Raw genomic sequence first — 13,975 nt, 5'->3', positions numbered from 1 at the left:
TGTGAGCAAAACACGAAAAATGGCAAGGTGGTGAATACTTTTGAAAGCTACTTTATACTCTTGTTCTCAATTTTTTATGTAAAAGCAATGAACAAACAAAAGGAAAAAAATACAATTTTGCTGGTAACACAATGGTTGTGATTGGGACAGCGAGATGGAACATGAAGCTGAACTCTACACTGGCAGTGACATTGCCATCAAACCATTATAAAGTCCTGTCCACCTTGGGTGGGAGGGGGGTATGAGAGCATTGTTCCCAATCGTTATCTAGAAGGTCACATTATTAAGTACTTTAAAGGAGAGGAAGGACTACTGGGCCTTCTCTCTTCAGCTTTTATCTCACAAACAATAGGAATTAGTTTAGCTCCTAAACCACAAACCGTGTCTATATTAACATATAAACTGGTTTAATTGGATCATGCTTTTAGTGGTCTTTTTTCCCTTTGGTTAAACTACTACCTCCACTGCCAGGATTAGTGAGAAGTTGAGTATCTGTAAATTCTACCAAAGGCCATGTGCACACGTTCAGTTTTTTTCGCGTTTTTTTCACGTCTTTTCGCTATAAAAACGTGATAAAAACGCGAAAAAAACGCTAACATATGCCTCCTATTATTTACAGTGTATTCCGCATTTTTTGTGCAAATGTTGCATTTTTTTCCGCGAAAAAATCGCATCGCGGAAAAAAAAGCAACATGTTCATTAAAAATGCGGAATTGCGGGGAATCCGCACACCTAGGAGTGCATTGATCTGCTTACTTCCCGCACGGGGCTGTGCACACCATGCGGGAAGTAAGCAGATTATGTGCGGTTGGTACCCAGGGTGGAGGAGAGGAGACTCTCCTCCACGGACTGGGCACCATATAATTGGTAAAAAAAAAAGAATTTAAATAAAAAATAGTGATATACTCACCTTCGATGGCCCCCGGAGTGTTCCCGCCTCTCACCGCTGCATGCTGCCGCTTCGGTTCCTAAAGATGGTGTGGTTCAGGACCTGCGATGACGTCGCTGTCTTGTGATTGGTCGCGAGACCGGTCATGTGACCGCTCACGTGACCGCGACGTCATCGAAGGTCCTGAACCACACCATCTATAGGAACGGACGCCGCTGAGGATATCGGCTGTCTGCAGAGGGTGAGTATAACCATTTTTTTATTTTTTTAATTATTTTTAAACATTCTATCTTTTACTATAGATGCTGCATAAGCAGCATCTATAGTAAAAAGTTGGTCACACTTGTCAAACACTATGTTTGACAAGTGTGACCAACCTGTCAGTCAGTTTTCCAAGCGATGCTACAGATCGCTTGGAAAACTTTAGCATTCTGCAAGCTAATTACGCTTGCAAAATGCTAAAAAAAACGGGGAAAATAAATGCGGATTTCTTGCAGAAAATTTCCGGTTTTCTTCAGGAAATTTCTGCAAGAAATCCTGACGTGTGCACATACCCTAAAGATACCTTCACACTAAACGACTTTGCAACGAGAACGACGACGATCCGTGACGTTGCAGCGTCCTGGATAGCGATATCTGGATCCTGCTGTGATATCGCTGGTCTTTGCTGAAAGTCCAGAACTTTATTTGGTCGTCAGATCGGCGTGTATCGTTGTGTTTGACAGCAAAAGCAACGATGCCAGCAATGTTTTACAATGGTAACCAGGGTAAATATCGGGTTACTAAGCGCAGGGCCGCGCTTAGTAACCCGATATTTACCCTGGTTACCATTGTAAAAGTAAAAAAAAAAACACTACATACTCACCCTCTGATGTCTGTCACGTCCCCCGGCGTCCGCGCTGCTGCTCAGAGCTTCCTGCACTGAATGTGTCAGTGCCGGCCGTAAAGCAAAGCACAGCGGTGACGTTACCGCTGTGCTTTAGGGCCGGCGCTTACACAGTGCAGAGAAGCGGACGCCGGCGGACGCGACAGACACGGCAATGTAAGTATGTAGTGTTTGTTTTTTTTTTACATTTACACTGGTAACCAGGGTAAACATCGGGTTACTAAGCGCGGCCCTGCGCTTAGTAACCCGATGTTTACCCTGGTTACCCGGGGACTTCGGCATCGTTGGTCGCTGGAGAGCTGTCTGTGTGACAGCTCTCCAGCGACCACACAGCGACGCTGCAGCGATCGGCATCGTTGTCGATATCGCTGCAGCGTCGCTTAATGTGACGGTACCTTAAAACCAATCCTGTATTTTATTTTAGTATCTGGGATTATATAATCATTTCCTTTTTAAATTGGGGTCCTCACATTGAACCTGCATGGGCGGTAGTGTGCCGCCAAACCGCTTGTGGATTGCCATAGAGCAGTATCAAGTACAGGTGAAGTACGTTTTTTGTTTTTTTTAAGGCTCACATCTACCTTTTGGCGCATTACTGCCCACTGCCTCAATAGAAGCGATTGTGTAGGCGAGACATCTGTCCATCTTCACAAAACCCTCTTCATATTCCCTGTAGTAGTTCTTGTATTCTTCATGAACCAGATTAGTCTGAACCGATATGGAGCGCTGCAGAACAAGGATCAGAATAAAACAAAATTATTTTGCTTAGAAAAAAACTGTTCATTTGTAACCGATGCTGCGTCTTTAATAGTCTTATCCAAACCACAGAAAAAATAAGGTTTATTTTCACTATTTCCAACATCAACCAAGATAACCTGCTAGAATATAGACAGATTTACACTCCGCTGCTATATCAAAGAGATCCTCCAAAATTGCATTAAATAGCAGCGTGCAAATTCCTGGCAGAAGGAATCCATATAGGTCACTGATGTACTATAAAGCGATCAAAGATGTTTCTGCAGGGGGCCCAAAAGAAAAATCCCCAATTTATGTGCGATTCCCAGTGGCACCGACCTCACAGGAGCCTTGCAGATCAATAGTCTATTAAAAGAAAAAGAACCTACTAGTCCGGAAGACAAACAAAAAAGGAAAAAACTTTCTAAATAAAAATCTGTTGCAAATAAAAAACCTGCACTTATAAATAACAGCCCATCACATGGGAGCCCATAAATAAACTCAGACTTGCAAACGTATGGAGAACATACAGGGATTTGAAATCGGAAGGAAAAAAAATAACCAAACAGCCTCAATATATCCAAGCAAAACTTTAATTCCTAATTCTGCTAGAATAAGGGCCTCAATAGCGCAATAATAACATAGGCATAAAAATGCCCAAGTCTTAAAAATGCCACTCTGGTGAGAGATGGGGCTCTATGACTCCTCCATTGTAAAAGTACACTTAAGAGAGGGTCCTTTCAAGGTCATGTCTGAGGTCACCCACTGCGACAAAAGAACACTGGGCCCTACACATCTCACCCACAAGGGCTGTTCAGTGGAAGAAAGGGCAATGTGGAAAAGCTGAGATGATCTCCATGGAGTGAAAGGTCAGAGATGTCAAGCTGCGTTCCCTCCTTATGTCCCAACGCGGAGGGAATTCATGGTCATTACGAAGAAGCAGAAAAACAGAAGGAACAAATTGAGAAGTGGAGCGAGTCTCTATAAATAATAAAATAATTATTTGATGTCTTTTTTTGCATTTGAATGATGACCATTTTTGTTTTAGTCTTTGATTTTTCAGTTTGATTTTGCTCTCGGCAGCAGTGATGTCTTCATTTTGACTTCCTGACACCTGCTCGCTCACCCCAATTCATTCCAAGTCCTTTTGGTCCATTTCATGCTCACTGGGCTGCAGAGCTAAACAATCACTTTATAAAATTCAATGACCATGTGATAGGAGCGTTAACCCCTCTGGGGGAAAAGAGAATGCCCAAGGTGAGATGGAATAGAAGGAGTTAATGCATCGTAGCAGCACCTCGGATAAACAACTTCCTGGCGACACCTGGGATGGACTACAATAATGGCGTAAATGCATTACTATATAATCAGAGTAAAGTATAGAGCTGCCTGGACAACGGAGATAATGGAGGTCAATTATTACTGGTCAGGAAATGCATGAACAGCGTTGAATCCCATCAGATTAGATTATATCAGGTTGAGCTGGCGATAGCGTGCAGTGTCCAACACCCCAATATTTGGCCCCATTGGTACACTAATCATTAGAGAAGGGTGCACTGCGAAAAAGTGCAGAGTGTAGAGATAACAGGATGAATATCATGATGGAAATCAATGGGGCTCAATGGCTCAGTTTATTGAGCTAAGTCAGCCCTCTCCTCTGTTGGTGTGTTACGGAGAAGGGGGCTGGCTTAGTTACTGAAATAGGCAAATCATCCAGCACTGATGACCTGCCAACATGGGAAACACTTTAACGTGTCAAGAGCAAACTGGCAATGGAGCCAATTTATCCAATTCATGTGCAAATTTGATCCGACATTGGAAAATAACCCCCAAAGTAACAGAAAAAGAAGCGCATTTCTAGATGCACTGGATACCTCTATCCTGTGTTCCCTATAAACATTACACATATTAAGAGCTGGTTAACAAGTGACAAGTCATCTATATATTTTCTACCGGCAATTAACATCTGGGTTGTTTTCTTAGGTTTACAAGACTTTGTTCAGCAATGCATCAATCGTATTCTAACACCCAAAAAAAGGAACAAGGTTACTAAACTCCACAAATCCACAGCAATACACCTGAGTATATCAATAATGGAATAATGGAAAAGAATAAATCCGCGACCCCTTGACTGGCGATGCTGCCCCCATTTGTCTGTTATGTTCTCTCTTTTCTTTTGCTAATAGAAATGTCATCTTTCCATTTGTATCCACGTAGCAACGGCTGCAAACACTGCAGCAGAACGAGGAATGAATGCTCCAATTAGGAGGCACAATTAGCAGAGAAAAGTGCAGGCTAATAGATGGAATCTGCAGCGCTATTTTAATTCAAAATCATAATGGCGACGATCAATGGACTGTAAACAAGAAGCCGATAAGGCATAATATTCTCACCGAACCCAGGACAACTGGTCCCTGCCTACAATGAGGATATTAAATTGCATTTAACTGGTAAAAGAAACAGCGTCAGGTCACATCTGTGCAAAAAACACACAAAGCTCAGGTATTCATCAGCACTAATTAAACCAAATATTAGAGGACATGGCAAAAGGACACTCAACTCCTGCTTCCAGTAAGGGTGCGTTCACAAGTAGCGGATCTGGTGTGTAAAAAAGTCCAAGAGCAAATCTACAGAAAGCTGCATCCAAAGTATTAAAGATGTGCAGCTTTGAAGCTTTGTATGCTCTCCTCCGGACGGACACTCTCATCACCCAGTATTCTTGCTCACAGCGATAATAATTGGCAGCAGAAGTCACAAGTAACACGAGATCAAGCTTTATATAAAAATTGTGGTTTTTTTTCGTGTTCAGCCGATTTGGACTCATTCATTCAGTGTAGTACTTACATGTCGGTAACTGCTGTACATGTGGTGCCCATGGACATTATATGTACATATGTTTTCTATGGGACTATCCATATGTCCAACTAATCTGCATAAAAAAAATCTGATCCCTGTCCTAATCTAATCCATTTGAAGAATGGATCCCCAAAAGAACAGACGTGTGCTGTCCGTTTTCATAGCCTGTTTGCTTAGGCTACGTTCACATTAGCGTTGTGCGACGCAGCGTCGGGCGCCGCAGCGTCGCCGCATGCGTCATGCACCCCTATATTTAACATGGGGGCGCATGGACATGCGTCGCACTTGCGTTTTGTGACGCATGCGTCCCTGCGGCGCACGCGTCCGGGCGCACAGGACGCAGCAAGTTGCATTTTTGGTGCGTCCAAAATCAAGCAAAAAAAGGACGCATGCGTCACAAAACGCTGCGTTGTGCATGCGTTCACATTTGCGTTGCGTCGCCGACGCTGCGGCGCACAACGCAAATGTGAACGTAGCCTTAGAGGCTCTTGAGAAACCGCCTTCAGTTTTCAGAGTATAGATAAAAAGGTGGATGCCAAAAATAAATGAAACAGGGGACGCAGGCAGATGAATAACAGATCAAAGGGATGAAACACAGGCAGGCAATCACAATCACCGTTCCTCCTCTTTATTAGGTAAAAAAATGGTCTTTTTTATTCTTCAGAAGCAAACCGGACACATAGGTATGTATAAAACCTAATCTGCAGCATACGGAAAGTTTTGCATAGTCTGACCTAATCTGCAATTTTAAATTGAGCCACAGTTTCCATTTTTTCAAAACTTCATTCACTTTGCTGCTATTTTTGTCCACAGCAGATCTTTTCTCTAAAAAATTCTGGCCATGTGGACGTACCCTCTTAGGGTACTGTCACACAGTGCCATTTTGATCGCTACGACGGTACGATTCGTGACGTTCTAGCGATATCGTTACGATATCGCAGTGTCTGACACGCAGCAGCGATCAGGGACCCTGCTGAGAATCGTACGTCGTAGCAGATCGTTTGGAACTTTCTTTCGTCGCTTGATCACCCGCTGACATCGCTGGATCGTTGTGTGTGACAGCGATCCAGCGATGTGTTCGCTTGTAACCAGGGTAAACATCGGGTAACTAAGCGCAGGGCCGCGCTTAGTAACCCGATGTTTACCCTGGTTACCAGCGTAAAAGTAAAAAAACCAAACAGTACATACTTACATTCCGGTGTCTGTCCTCCGGCGTCTCAGCTTCTCTGCACTGTGAGCGCCGGCCAGCCAGAAAGCGAGCACAGCGGTGACGTCTGACGTCACCGCTCTGCTTTCCGGCCGCTGTGCTTACACAGTGCAGAGAAGCTGAGACGCCGGGGGACAGACACCGGAATGTAAGTATGTACTGTTTGGTTTTTTTACGTTTACGCTGGTAACCAGGGTAAACATCGGGTTACTAAGCGCGGGCCTGCGCTTAGTAACCCGATGTTTACCCTGGTTACCCGGGGACTTCGGCATCGCTCCAGCGCCGTGATTGCAACGTGTGACCGCAGTCTACGATGCTGGAGCGATAATCATACGATCGCTGCGACGTCACGGATCGTGCCGTCGTAGCGATCAAAATGGCACTGTGTGACAGTACCCTTAGTACACGAGCTCTTGCTAAGATCAGATGAATGCATTCAGCGCCATTTATATTCCAACATGCAGTAAATAGAGGAACATCTACAATGTATGATGCAAAGAAAACAAAAAAAATCTACTAAAGATTTCCAAGGCCAGTTTACCCACTTTTTCCATTTTCTTCATAGTATAAAATAAAGTTTATTCCAAATTGGCAGCAAAACAATGCCGAAGTGCCAGACAATTACGGGGGTGACTGTGAGCAAAGCAGCTACTGTTAGCAAACCATCTACAAGAACGTCAATGTGCAAATGGTTTCTAAAGGAGGAACTTAAAGGAAATGACTACAGAAGTGAAGGTTAGGTTGCCATTTAAAGGGATGAAAGCTGTGTCTATGGTATAGAATAAGAGACATTGAGAGAAGCTAGGTAAAATGAAGCAGATTATAAAGAAGCTGCCAGGGATGATCAAATAATGATGCAGAGCGACTGAGAAAACCGAATAGAAGCATGCCATTATTCCCAGCACTGAAACGATTATATGAGCAAAGAAAGAAAATGCCAGCACTACAGGAATATACAATGATAATGTGAAAGTCATAGAAACTCCAGAGCTGAAAGAAAGGTCAGAAGAATAAAAAGATGTCACCGCCATATACACTCATCAGTCATAACATTAATACCACTGACGGCTGACACAAGGTGACAATGGTGCCTGTGCCCACAAATATTATCAGACAGTTCTAGAAGTTAATGTGTTGCAAAGTTTTGGAAATTTAAGATTCAGAGCAACAAGGGGCAAAGTAATGACTAGAGGACCGGGTTCAAGCATCTCCAAAATGGTGGGTCTCACAGGATGCCCACAATATTTGGTGGGTCCCACGGGGTGACCTCGGTATACGGCGGGTCTCACGGGGTGACCTCGGTATATAGTGGGTCTCACGGGGCGCCCCCAGTATATGGTGGGACTCACAGGGTGAATACGGCAGGTCTCTTGGGGTGCCCCCTGTATATGGCAGGTCTCATGGGGTGCTGTCACCTATGATTATAAAGTGTCAGATCACGCAGAGTATTGTAGCTATAACAGAAAGGTGTATAGATGCAGACCGGTCAGATTGCCCATGTTGCTACCCACCTACTCCGTTTGAAGAGGAAAAGCAAAAGACCAAGGAGCTTGCAATCTGTCCTACTCAGTAACCTACAGAAAATTCACTGCAAGTCACAATCTATTAAATGTAAGGTTTGATTTACTCAGTTTCTCTCACTCTTAAGGTACCTTCACACGAAACGACATCGCTAGCGATCCGTGACGTTGCAGCGTCCTGGCTAGCGATATCGTTTCGTTTGACACGCAGCAGCGATCAGGATCCTGCTGTGATGTCGCTGGTCGCTGAATAAAGTCCAGAACTTTATTTGGTCGTCCGATCGCTGTGTATCGTTGTGTTTGAAAGCAAAAGCAACGATACCAGCGATGTTTTACACTGGTAACCAGGGTAAACATCGGGTTACCAAGCGCAGGGCCGCGCTTAGTAACCCGATGTTTACCCTGGTTACCAGCGTAAAAGTAAAAAAAACAAACAGTACATGCTCACCTGTGGGTCCCCCAGCGTCTGCTTCCTGACACTGACTGAGCTCCGGCCCTAAAGTGAAAGTGAAAGCACAGCGGTGACGTCACCGCTCTGCTGTTAGGGCCGGAGCTCAGTCAGTGTCAGGAAGCAGACGCCGGGGGACGCGCAGGTGAGCATGTACTGTTTGTTTTTTTTACTTTTACGCTGGTAACCAGGGTAAACATCGGGTTACTAAGCGCGGCCCTGCGCTTAGCAACCCGATGTTTACCCTGGTTACCCGGGGACCTCGGCATCGTTGGTCGCTGGAGAGCGGTCTGTGTGACAGCTCTCCAGCGATCAAACAGCGACGCTGCAGCGATCGGCATCGTTGTCGCTATCGCTGCAGCGTCGCTTCGTGTGAAGGTACCTTTACACCTAACATGAAGGAGCCAGTGGAGATAGCGATCAATCATGGCAACAGGATAAAATCGCTGTAATTCTGGAATATCATTTCATGAGAATTTCATTGAAGATGTCAATAAAATCTCGTACAGAGGGTAATGCAAGAACCACATGTCCAAATGATGATCAGGTACAATCCAATCATGGATAAGAGAAGACCAGAGGCCGCTGACATGAAGCAACTGTCAATCATGGGATGATCATACGCCGGCGGATTTCTGTGGGGGTCTCATTCAGCAGAATTAGGATGTTTTGGAGGAAAGTAGATAGATTTCTGCAAGCTCCAGAAGTCTTTGGTACAGCAAGTGGCTGGGCAGAAAGTGACATAGAACACAGATGTGCTGTACGGGCAGCGCCAAGTGCAAATGCTCTGTAGCAAATTTGAAGTTTACAGCAAGTCAATTCCATTTTTTGCGCATGTCAACCACTGCGACAAAATTTGCAGGCAACTTCTGTGAATCAATCTGCGTTTTAACTGTGAAAAATCAGCAGAAAATCTGCTATGTGTGCAATCACCTTAACGCGACCAGAGTGAAAGGAGATGCACCTCACTACAATGCCAGCTGTATATAAAAAGTCAGGCTCTGTTAGGCCTCTTTCACACTTCCGTCTTTCAGCTCCCGTCACAATCCGTCGATTTTTGAGAATGCAGGATCCTGCATTTTCCCATAGACTTGTATTAGCGACGGATGACCATCCGTTTCATCCGTCTTTCACTGGATCCTGCAATAAAAAAAAGGTCCGTCGGGCAGAGAAAACGTTCAGAAGAATTTTTTCTGCACGTCGGAAAATCGGTCAGCGACGCATCCTGCGCTGCCCGTCACTGGCTACAATAGTAGCCTATGGGCGGAGGATGCGTCGCTGCCTGTGAAAAGCAGGAATCCAGCGACGGGTCCCATCTTTTCAAACTGAGCATGCGTGGAAGAATTTTCCGTCAGGGAAATTCTCTCTCGCTCGCTCTCTTTCTCTTTTTACTATTGATGCTGCCTATGCAGCATCAATAGTAACAAGATAGAATGTGGAAAATAATAAAAAAAAATAAAAATCGCAGTATCCTCACCTACAGAGACCCGCGCAGCGATGCTCCCGGCAGCTAGCGTTCGTAGTAATACATTGCGAAATCTCGCGAGATTTCGCAATGTAGTACTAGGAACACTAGCTGCCGGGAGCATCGCTGCGCGGGACGCCGGTAGGTGAGAATACTGTGATTTTTTATTTATTTTTTTTTTACCTGGTTTGTGTTGTGTATGCGTTTTTGCCGTGGAAAACCACTGCGAAAACACATACACAACAGGTGCACATAGGCTCGACGGGTCCGTCAGAAAGATGGGCCCAGTGCACACGTTTTCCACAATCTGCACAGGATCCGTCATTTCGACGTTTTGAAGGATCCTGTGCAGATTTGGAAGACGGAAGTGTGAAAGTAGCCTTACGCTCATGGGGTTTGTCACCCAGCTTTACTGAGAGCCTGCATGACATTTAAATCTGCATTTTAACCCTCAGCTCGGTCTCTTCTGACGTTTTGCCTTCATAGGTTTCAGTCTTCACCGCAGGGCTCACTTTTATCTTCATTAAATAAAAGCACTTGATAACAGACGCTAGTGGCTCAATCAAACATAGGACCAGACAAAATGTGGAAAAAAAGAAAGTTGTGAATGATTATTTTTTTTACTTTTTATTCCAGTTATTGAAGCTGCACTCTATGAGGCCTCCAAGAACAGCTCTGGAAGTTTTAGAAAATATAGTCCATGCTCAATTACCCCCATTAGCCTGTGAACCGGGGCTCTGAGGACAAGAGCCAGTGTCAGAAAGGCACATTTCAGCAGGTCAACCTAAGAACACAAACAGGAAATCTTGGAAGGTCCCTTTTTATAGAGTCCATGTGCCTTTAAGTGCTCTGCCTTCCTCCACAAGAGGCTGCAGTCACAAGACTCTGCTTTAACCACTAAACCGCACCTCTTCCTGATCACACAAAGCCTGAAGTTTTATAGCTGCAGAGCTTTCCTCCACAGCTTCACAAGTTTGGTTACCACTGCACAAGTTTATAAGAAAAAAAAAATCACAGCTCCGTCCATAAAGAGAAAACTTTCTGAAAATCTCTTCAATCCGTGCTCAATGGGAAAAAAAATCCACACAATAAGCGTACAACACATATAAATCATACTCTATAGAAAGTCATCAGATATCACACTAATTATAGGGTCTAAGGCGTTCATCCATTGTCGGGAAACTACAACTTCCAGCATGCCATGAAATACATGATAGGGACTTCACAAGGGCTGGAATATGCCCAGGTTGTACAGCATATACTTGCAGTGGATTTAAATGGTTAGTAATGGCCCTTAATCCTTATGATAGGCCTCTCCTTGAATTCTGTAGGCCGATACTCACAGGATCAGTGAGACCACCAGCAAAGTTATCACCTGTAGATGCCAGGTAAGTTGCTAACTGGGACCATATCTTTAATAAACGCTGAATGAGCAGATTTCATATACAGTACATAGTTACATAGGTTGAAAAAAGACCTAGGTCCATCAAGTTCAACTTTTCTCCACCAATTACACAATTTCCTCTGCAGGATAAAAGATGCAGCAGGCATTATTAGGGTATCACTACACATTTCTGGGTGTATTTACTACCCTGTTCCAGAGAGAAGTGAAGGTGGCCGTACACATGAAAAGAACGTTGGCCGAACCTGCTGAGCGCCTGATGGAATGGGTGTCAGCTGAGCGTGCATGCGCCTGTCGGAAAAGTCATCAGCTGAACACGCTGTGCCTGTTGGAAAAGTCATCAGTTGAGCGTGCATCCGCTTTTTACAATACTCATCAAATGAGCGTGTATATGCCTGTTGCAATAGTCATCAGTTGAGCATGCATGCGCCTGGTGGAATAGTCATCAGCTGAGCCTCCATGCACTTGGTGGATTAGTCATCAACTGAGCGTGCATGCACCTGGTGGTTTAGGCAGCCATAAGAGGAGTATGCATGTGCCTGTTGCAATAATCATCTGAGCGAGCATGCACCTAATGGAATATTCATCAGCTAAGCATGCATGCGCCCAGTGGAATATTCATCAGCTGAGCATATGCGTGCACCTGTTGGAATAGTCAGCCATCAGTTGAGCATGCATGCATGAGTCTTGTGTATATATAAAGTCCCCCCTCTCGGCTTATACTCGAGTCATACCCAGGGGTCGGCAGGGGATGGGGAGCGGGGGCTGTCTAATAACACTCACCTTCTCCTGGCACGGTCCCTGCACGACCCTAGTTCTCCCGGCACCTCAGCTTCTTCCTGTACTGAGCAGTCACATGGTACCGCTCATTACAGTAATGAATATGCAGCTCCACCTCCCTTATACAGTACAGACCAAAAGTTTGGACACACCTTCTCATTTAAAGATTTTTCTCTATTTTCATGACTATGAAAATTGTAAATTCACACTGAAGGCAGCAAAACTATGAATTAACACATGTGGAATTATATGCTTAACAAAAAAGTGTGAAACAACTGAAAATATGTCTTATATTCTAGGTTCTTCAAAGTAGCCACCTTTTGCTTTGATGACTGCTTTGCACACTCTTGGCAGACCAAAAGTTTGATGCCTTCAGTGTGAATTTACAATTTTCATAGTCATGAAAATACAGAAAAATCTTTAAATGAGAAAGTGTGTCCAAACTTTTGGTCTGTACTGTACACATTATATATATATATATATATATATATATATATATATATATATATATATATATATATATATATATATATATATATATATATATATATATATATATATATATATATATATATAGTGAAAAAATTGGAACAGCATCAAATTACTACCTTAGGCCGGTTTCACACGTCAGTGTCTCCAGTACGTGAGGTGAGTTTCCTCACGTACCGGAGTCACTGACACACGTAGATCCATTAAAATCAATGCATCTGTGCAGATGTCATTGATTTTTTTGCGGACCGTGTCTCCGTGTGCCAAACACGGAGACATGTCAGTGTTCGTGGGAGCGCACGTATTACACGGACCCATTAAAGTCAATGGGTCCGTGTAAAACACGGACCGCACACGGACGTTCTCCGTCTGCAGTCCGTTTGCGTGCAGGAGACAGCGCTACAGTAAGCGCTGTCCCCCCCACATGGTGCTGAAGCCACGATTCATATCTTCTCTCCAGCAGCGTTTGCTGCAGAGAAGATATGAATAATAGTGTTTAAAAGACAGATCTATGTGTCCGCCGCCCTCCCAACCCCTGTGCGCCCCCCCCCCCCCCCCGCTGTCCTGAAAATACTCACCCGCTCCCTCGTTGGCTGTAGCTTCTTCCTGGTCTGACCGCGGCTTCTCTACTGTATGCGGTCACGTGGGGCCGCCGACAGGGGTGGAGCCGCCTATTCATGAGTGTAAATGAGCGGCCCCACGTGACCGCATACACTAGAAGCCGCGGCCAGACCAGGAAGCAGCGAGGGAGGCGGGTAAGTATTTTCTGACCAGCGGGGGGGCGCACAGGGGGTGGGAGGGCGGCGGACACGTAGATCTTTATTTCAAACACTATTATTCATATCTTCTCTGCAGCAAACGCTGCTGCAGGGAACATATGAATCGCAGCTTCAGCACCAGATGCTCCTACGTGTGGTACCCAGCACGGTGCGTGTGGTACCCAGTGGGAACACGGACGGCACACGTGTGCCGCAAGTGTGACACACTGATGTACACAAGAAACGTAGGGGCACACGGACACAGATAATTCCGGTACCGATTGTTTCCGGTACCGGAATTATCTGGACGTGTAGGACAGCCCTTACAAGGCATGCAGAGCTCTTCCGACCAGCAATCCAATGGTCAAAAAGTAATAAACTCAAAAAAAGGAAAAGCAGCACAAAATAATTGAAAAAAGTGGACTTTAATGCCTGAACGGCGTGGCAACGTTTCGGATGTGTTATCCTTTGTCAAGCCTTATATATATATATATATACATACACACATATATATACACATATACACACACACTAGATGGT

General features: G+C 44.6%; 1 protein-coding gene across 5 annotated transcripts in view; it reads right to left on the bottom strand.

Annotated features, from left to right (window-relative positions):
* Nucleotides 1-13,975, bottom strand: part of RXRA (retinoid X receptor alpha) — a 293,199-nt gene that overhangs the window by 264,894 nt on the left and 14,330 nt on the right. For 2 of the 5 annotated variants that reach the window (XM_077284767.1, XM_077284771.1), the window contains exon 2: nt 2,357-2,501. The exons of the other annotated variants lie outside the window; for them this stretch is intronic. In XM_077284767.1, the coding sequence (XP_077140882.1) occupies nt 2,357-2,420 (64 nt within the window). In that variant the 5' untranslated portion in view covers nt 2,421-2,501. The remainder of the gene's footprint in view (nt 1-2,356; nt 2,502-13,975) is intronic. 5 annotated transcript variants of the gene reach the window in all.

The sequence above is a fragment of the Ranitomeya variabilis genome, chromosome 2 (assembly GCF_051348905.1).
Source record: "Ranitomeya variabilis isolate aRanVar5 chromosome 2, aRanVar5.hap1, whole genome shotgun sequence".
Lineage (NCBI taxonomy): Eukaryota > Metazoa > Chordata > Amphibia > Anura > Dendrobatidae > Ranitomeya > Ranitomeya variabilis.
The sequence above is the reverse complement of the archived record's forward strand: the minus strand, read 5'-3'. Positions and strand labels throughout refer to the sequence as shown.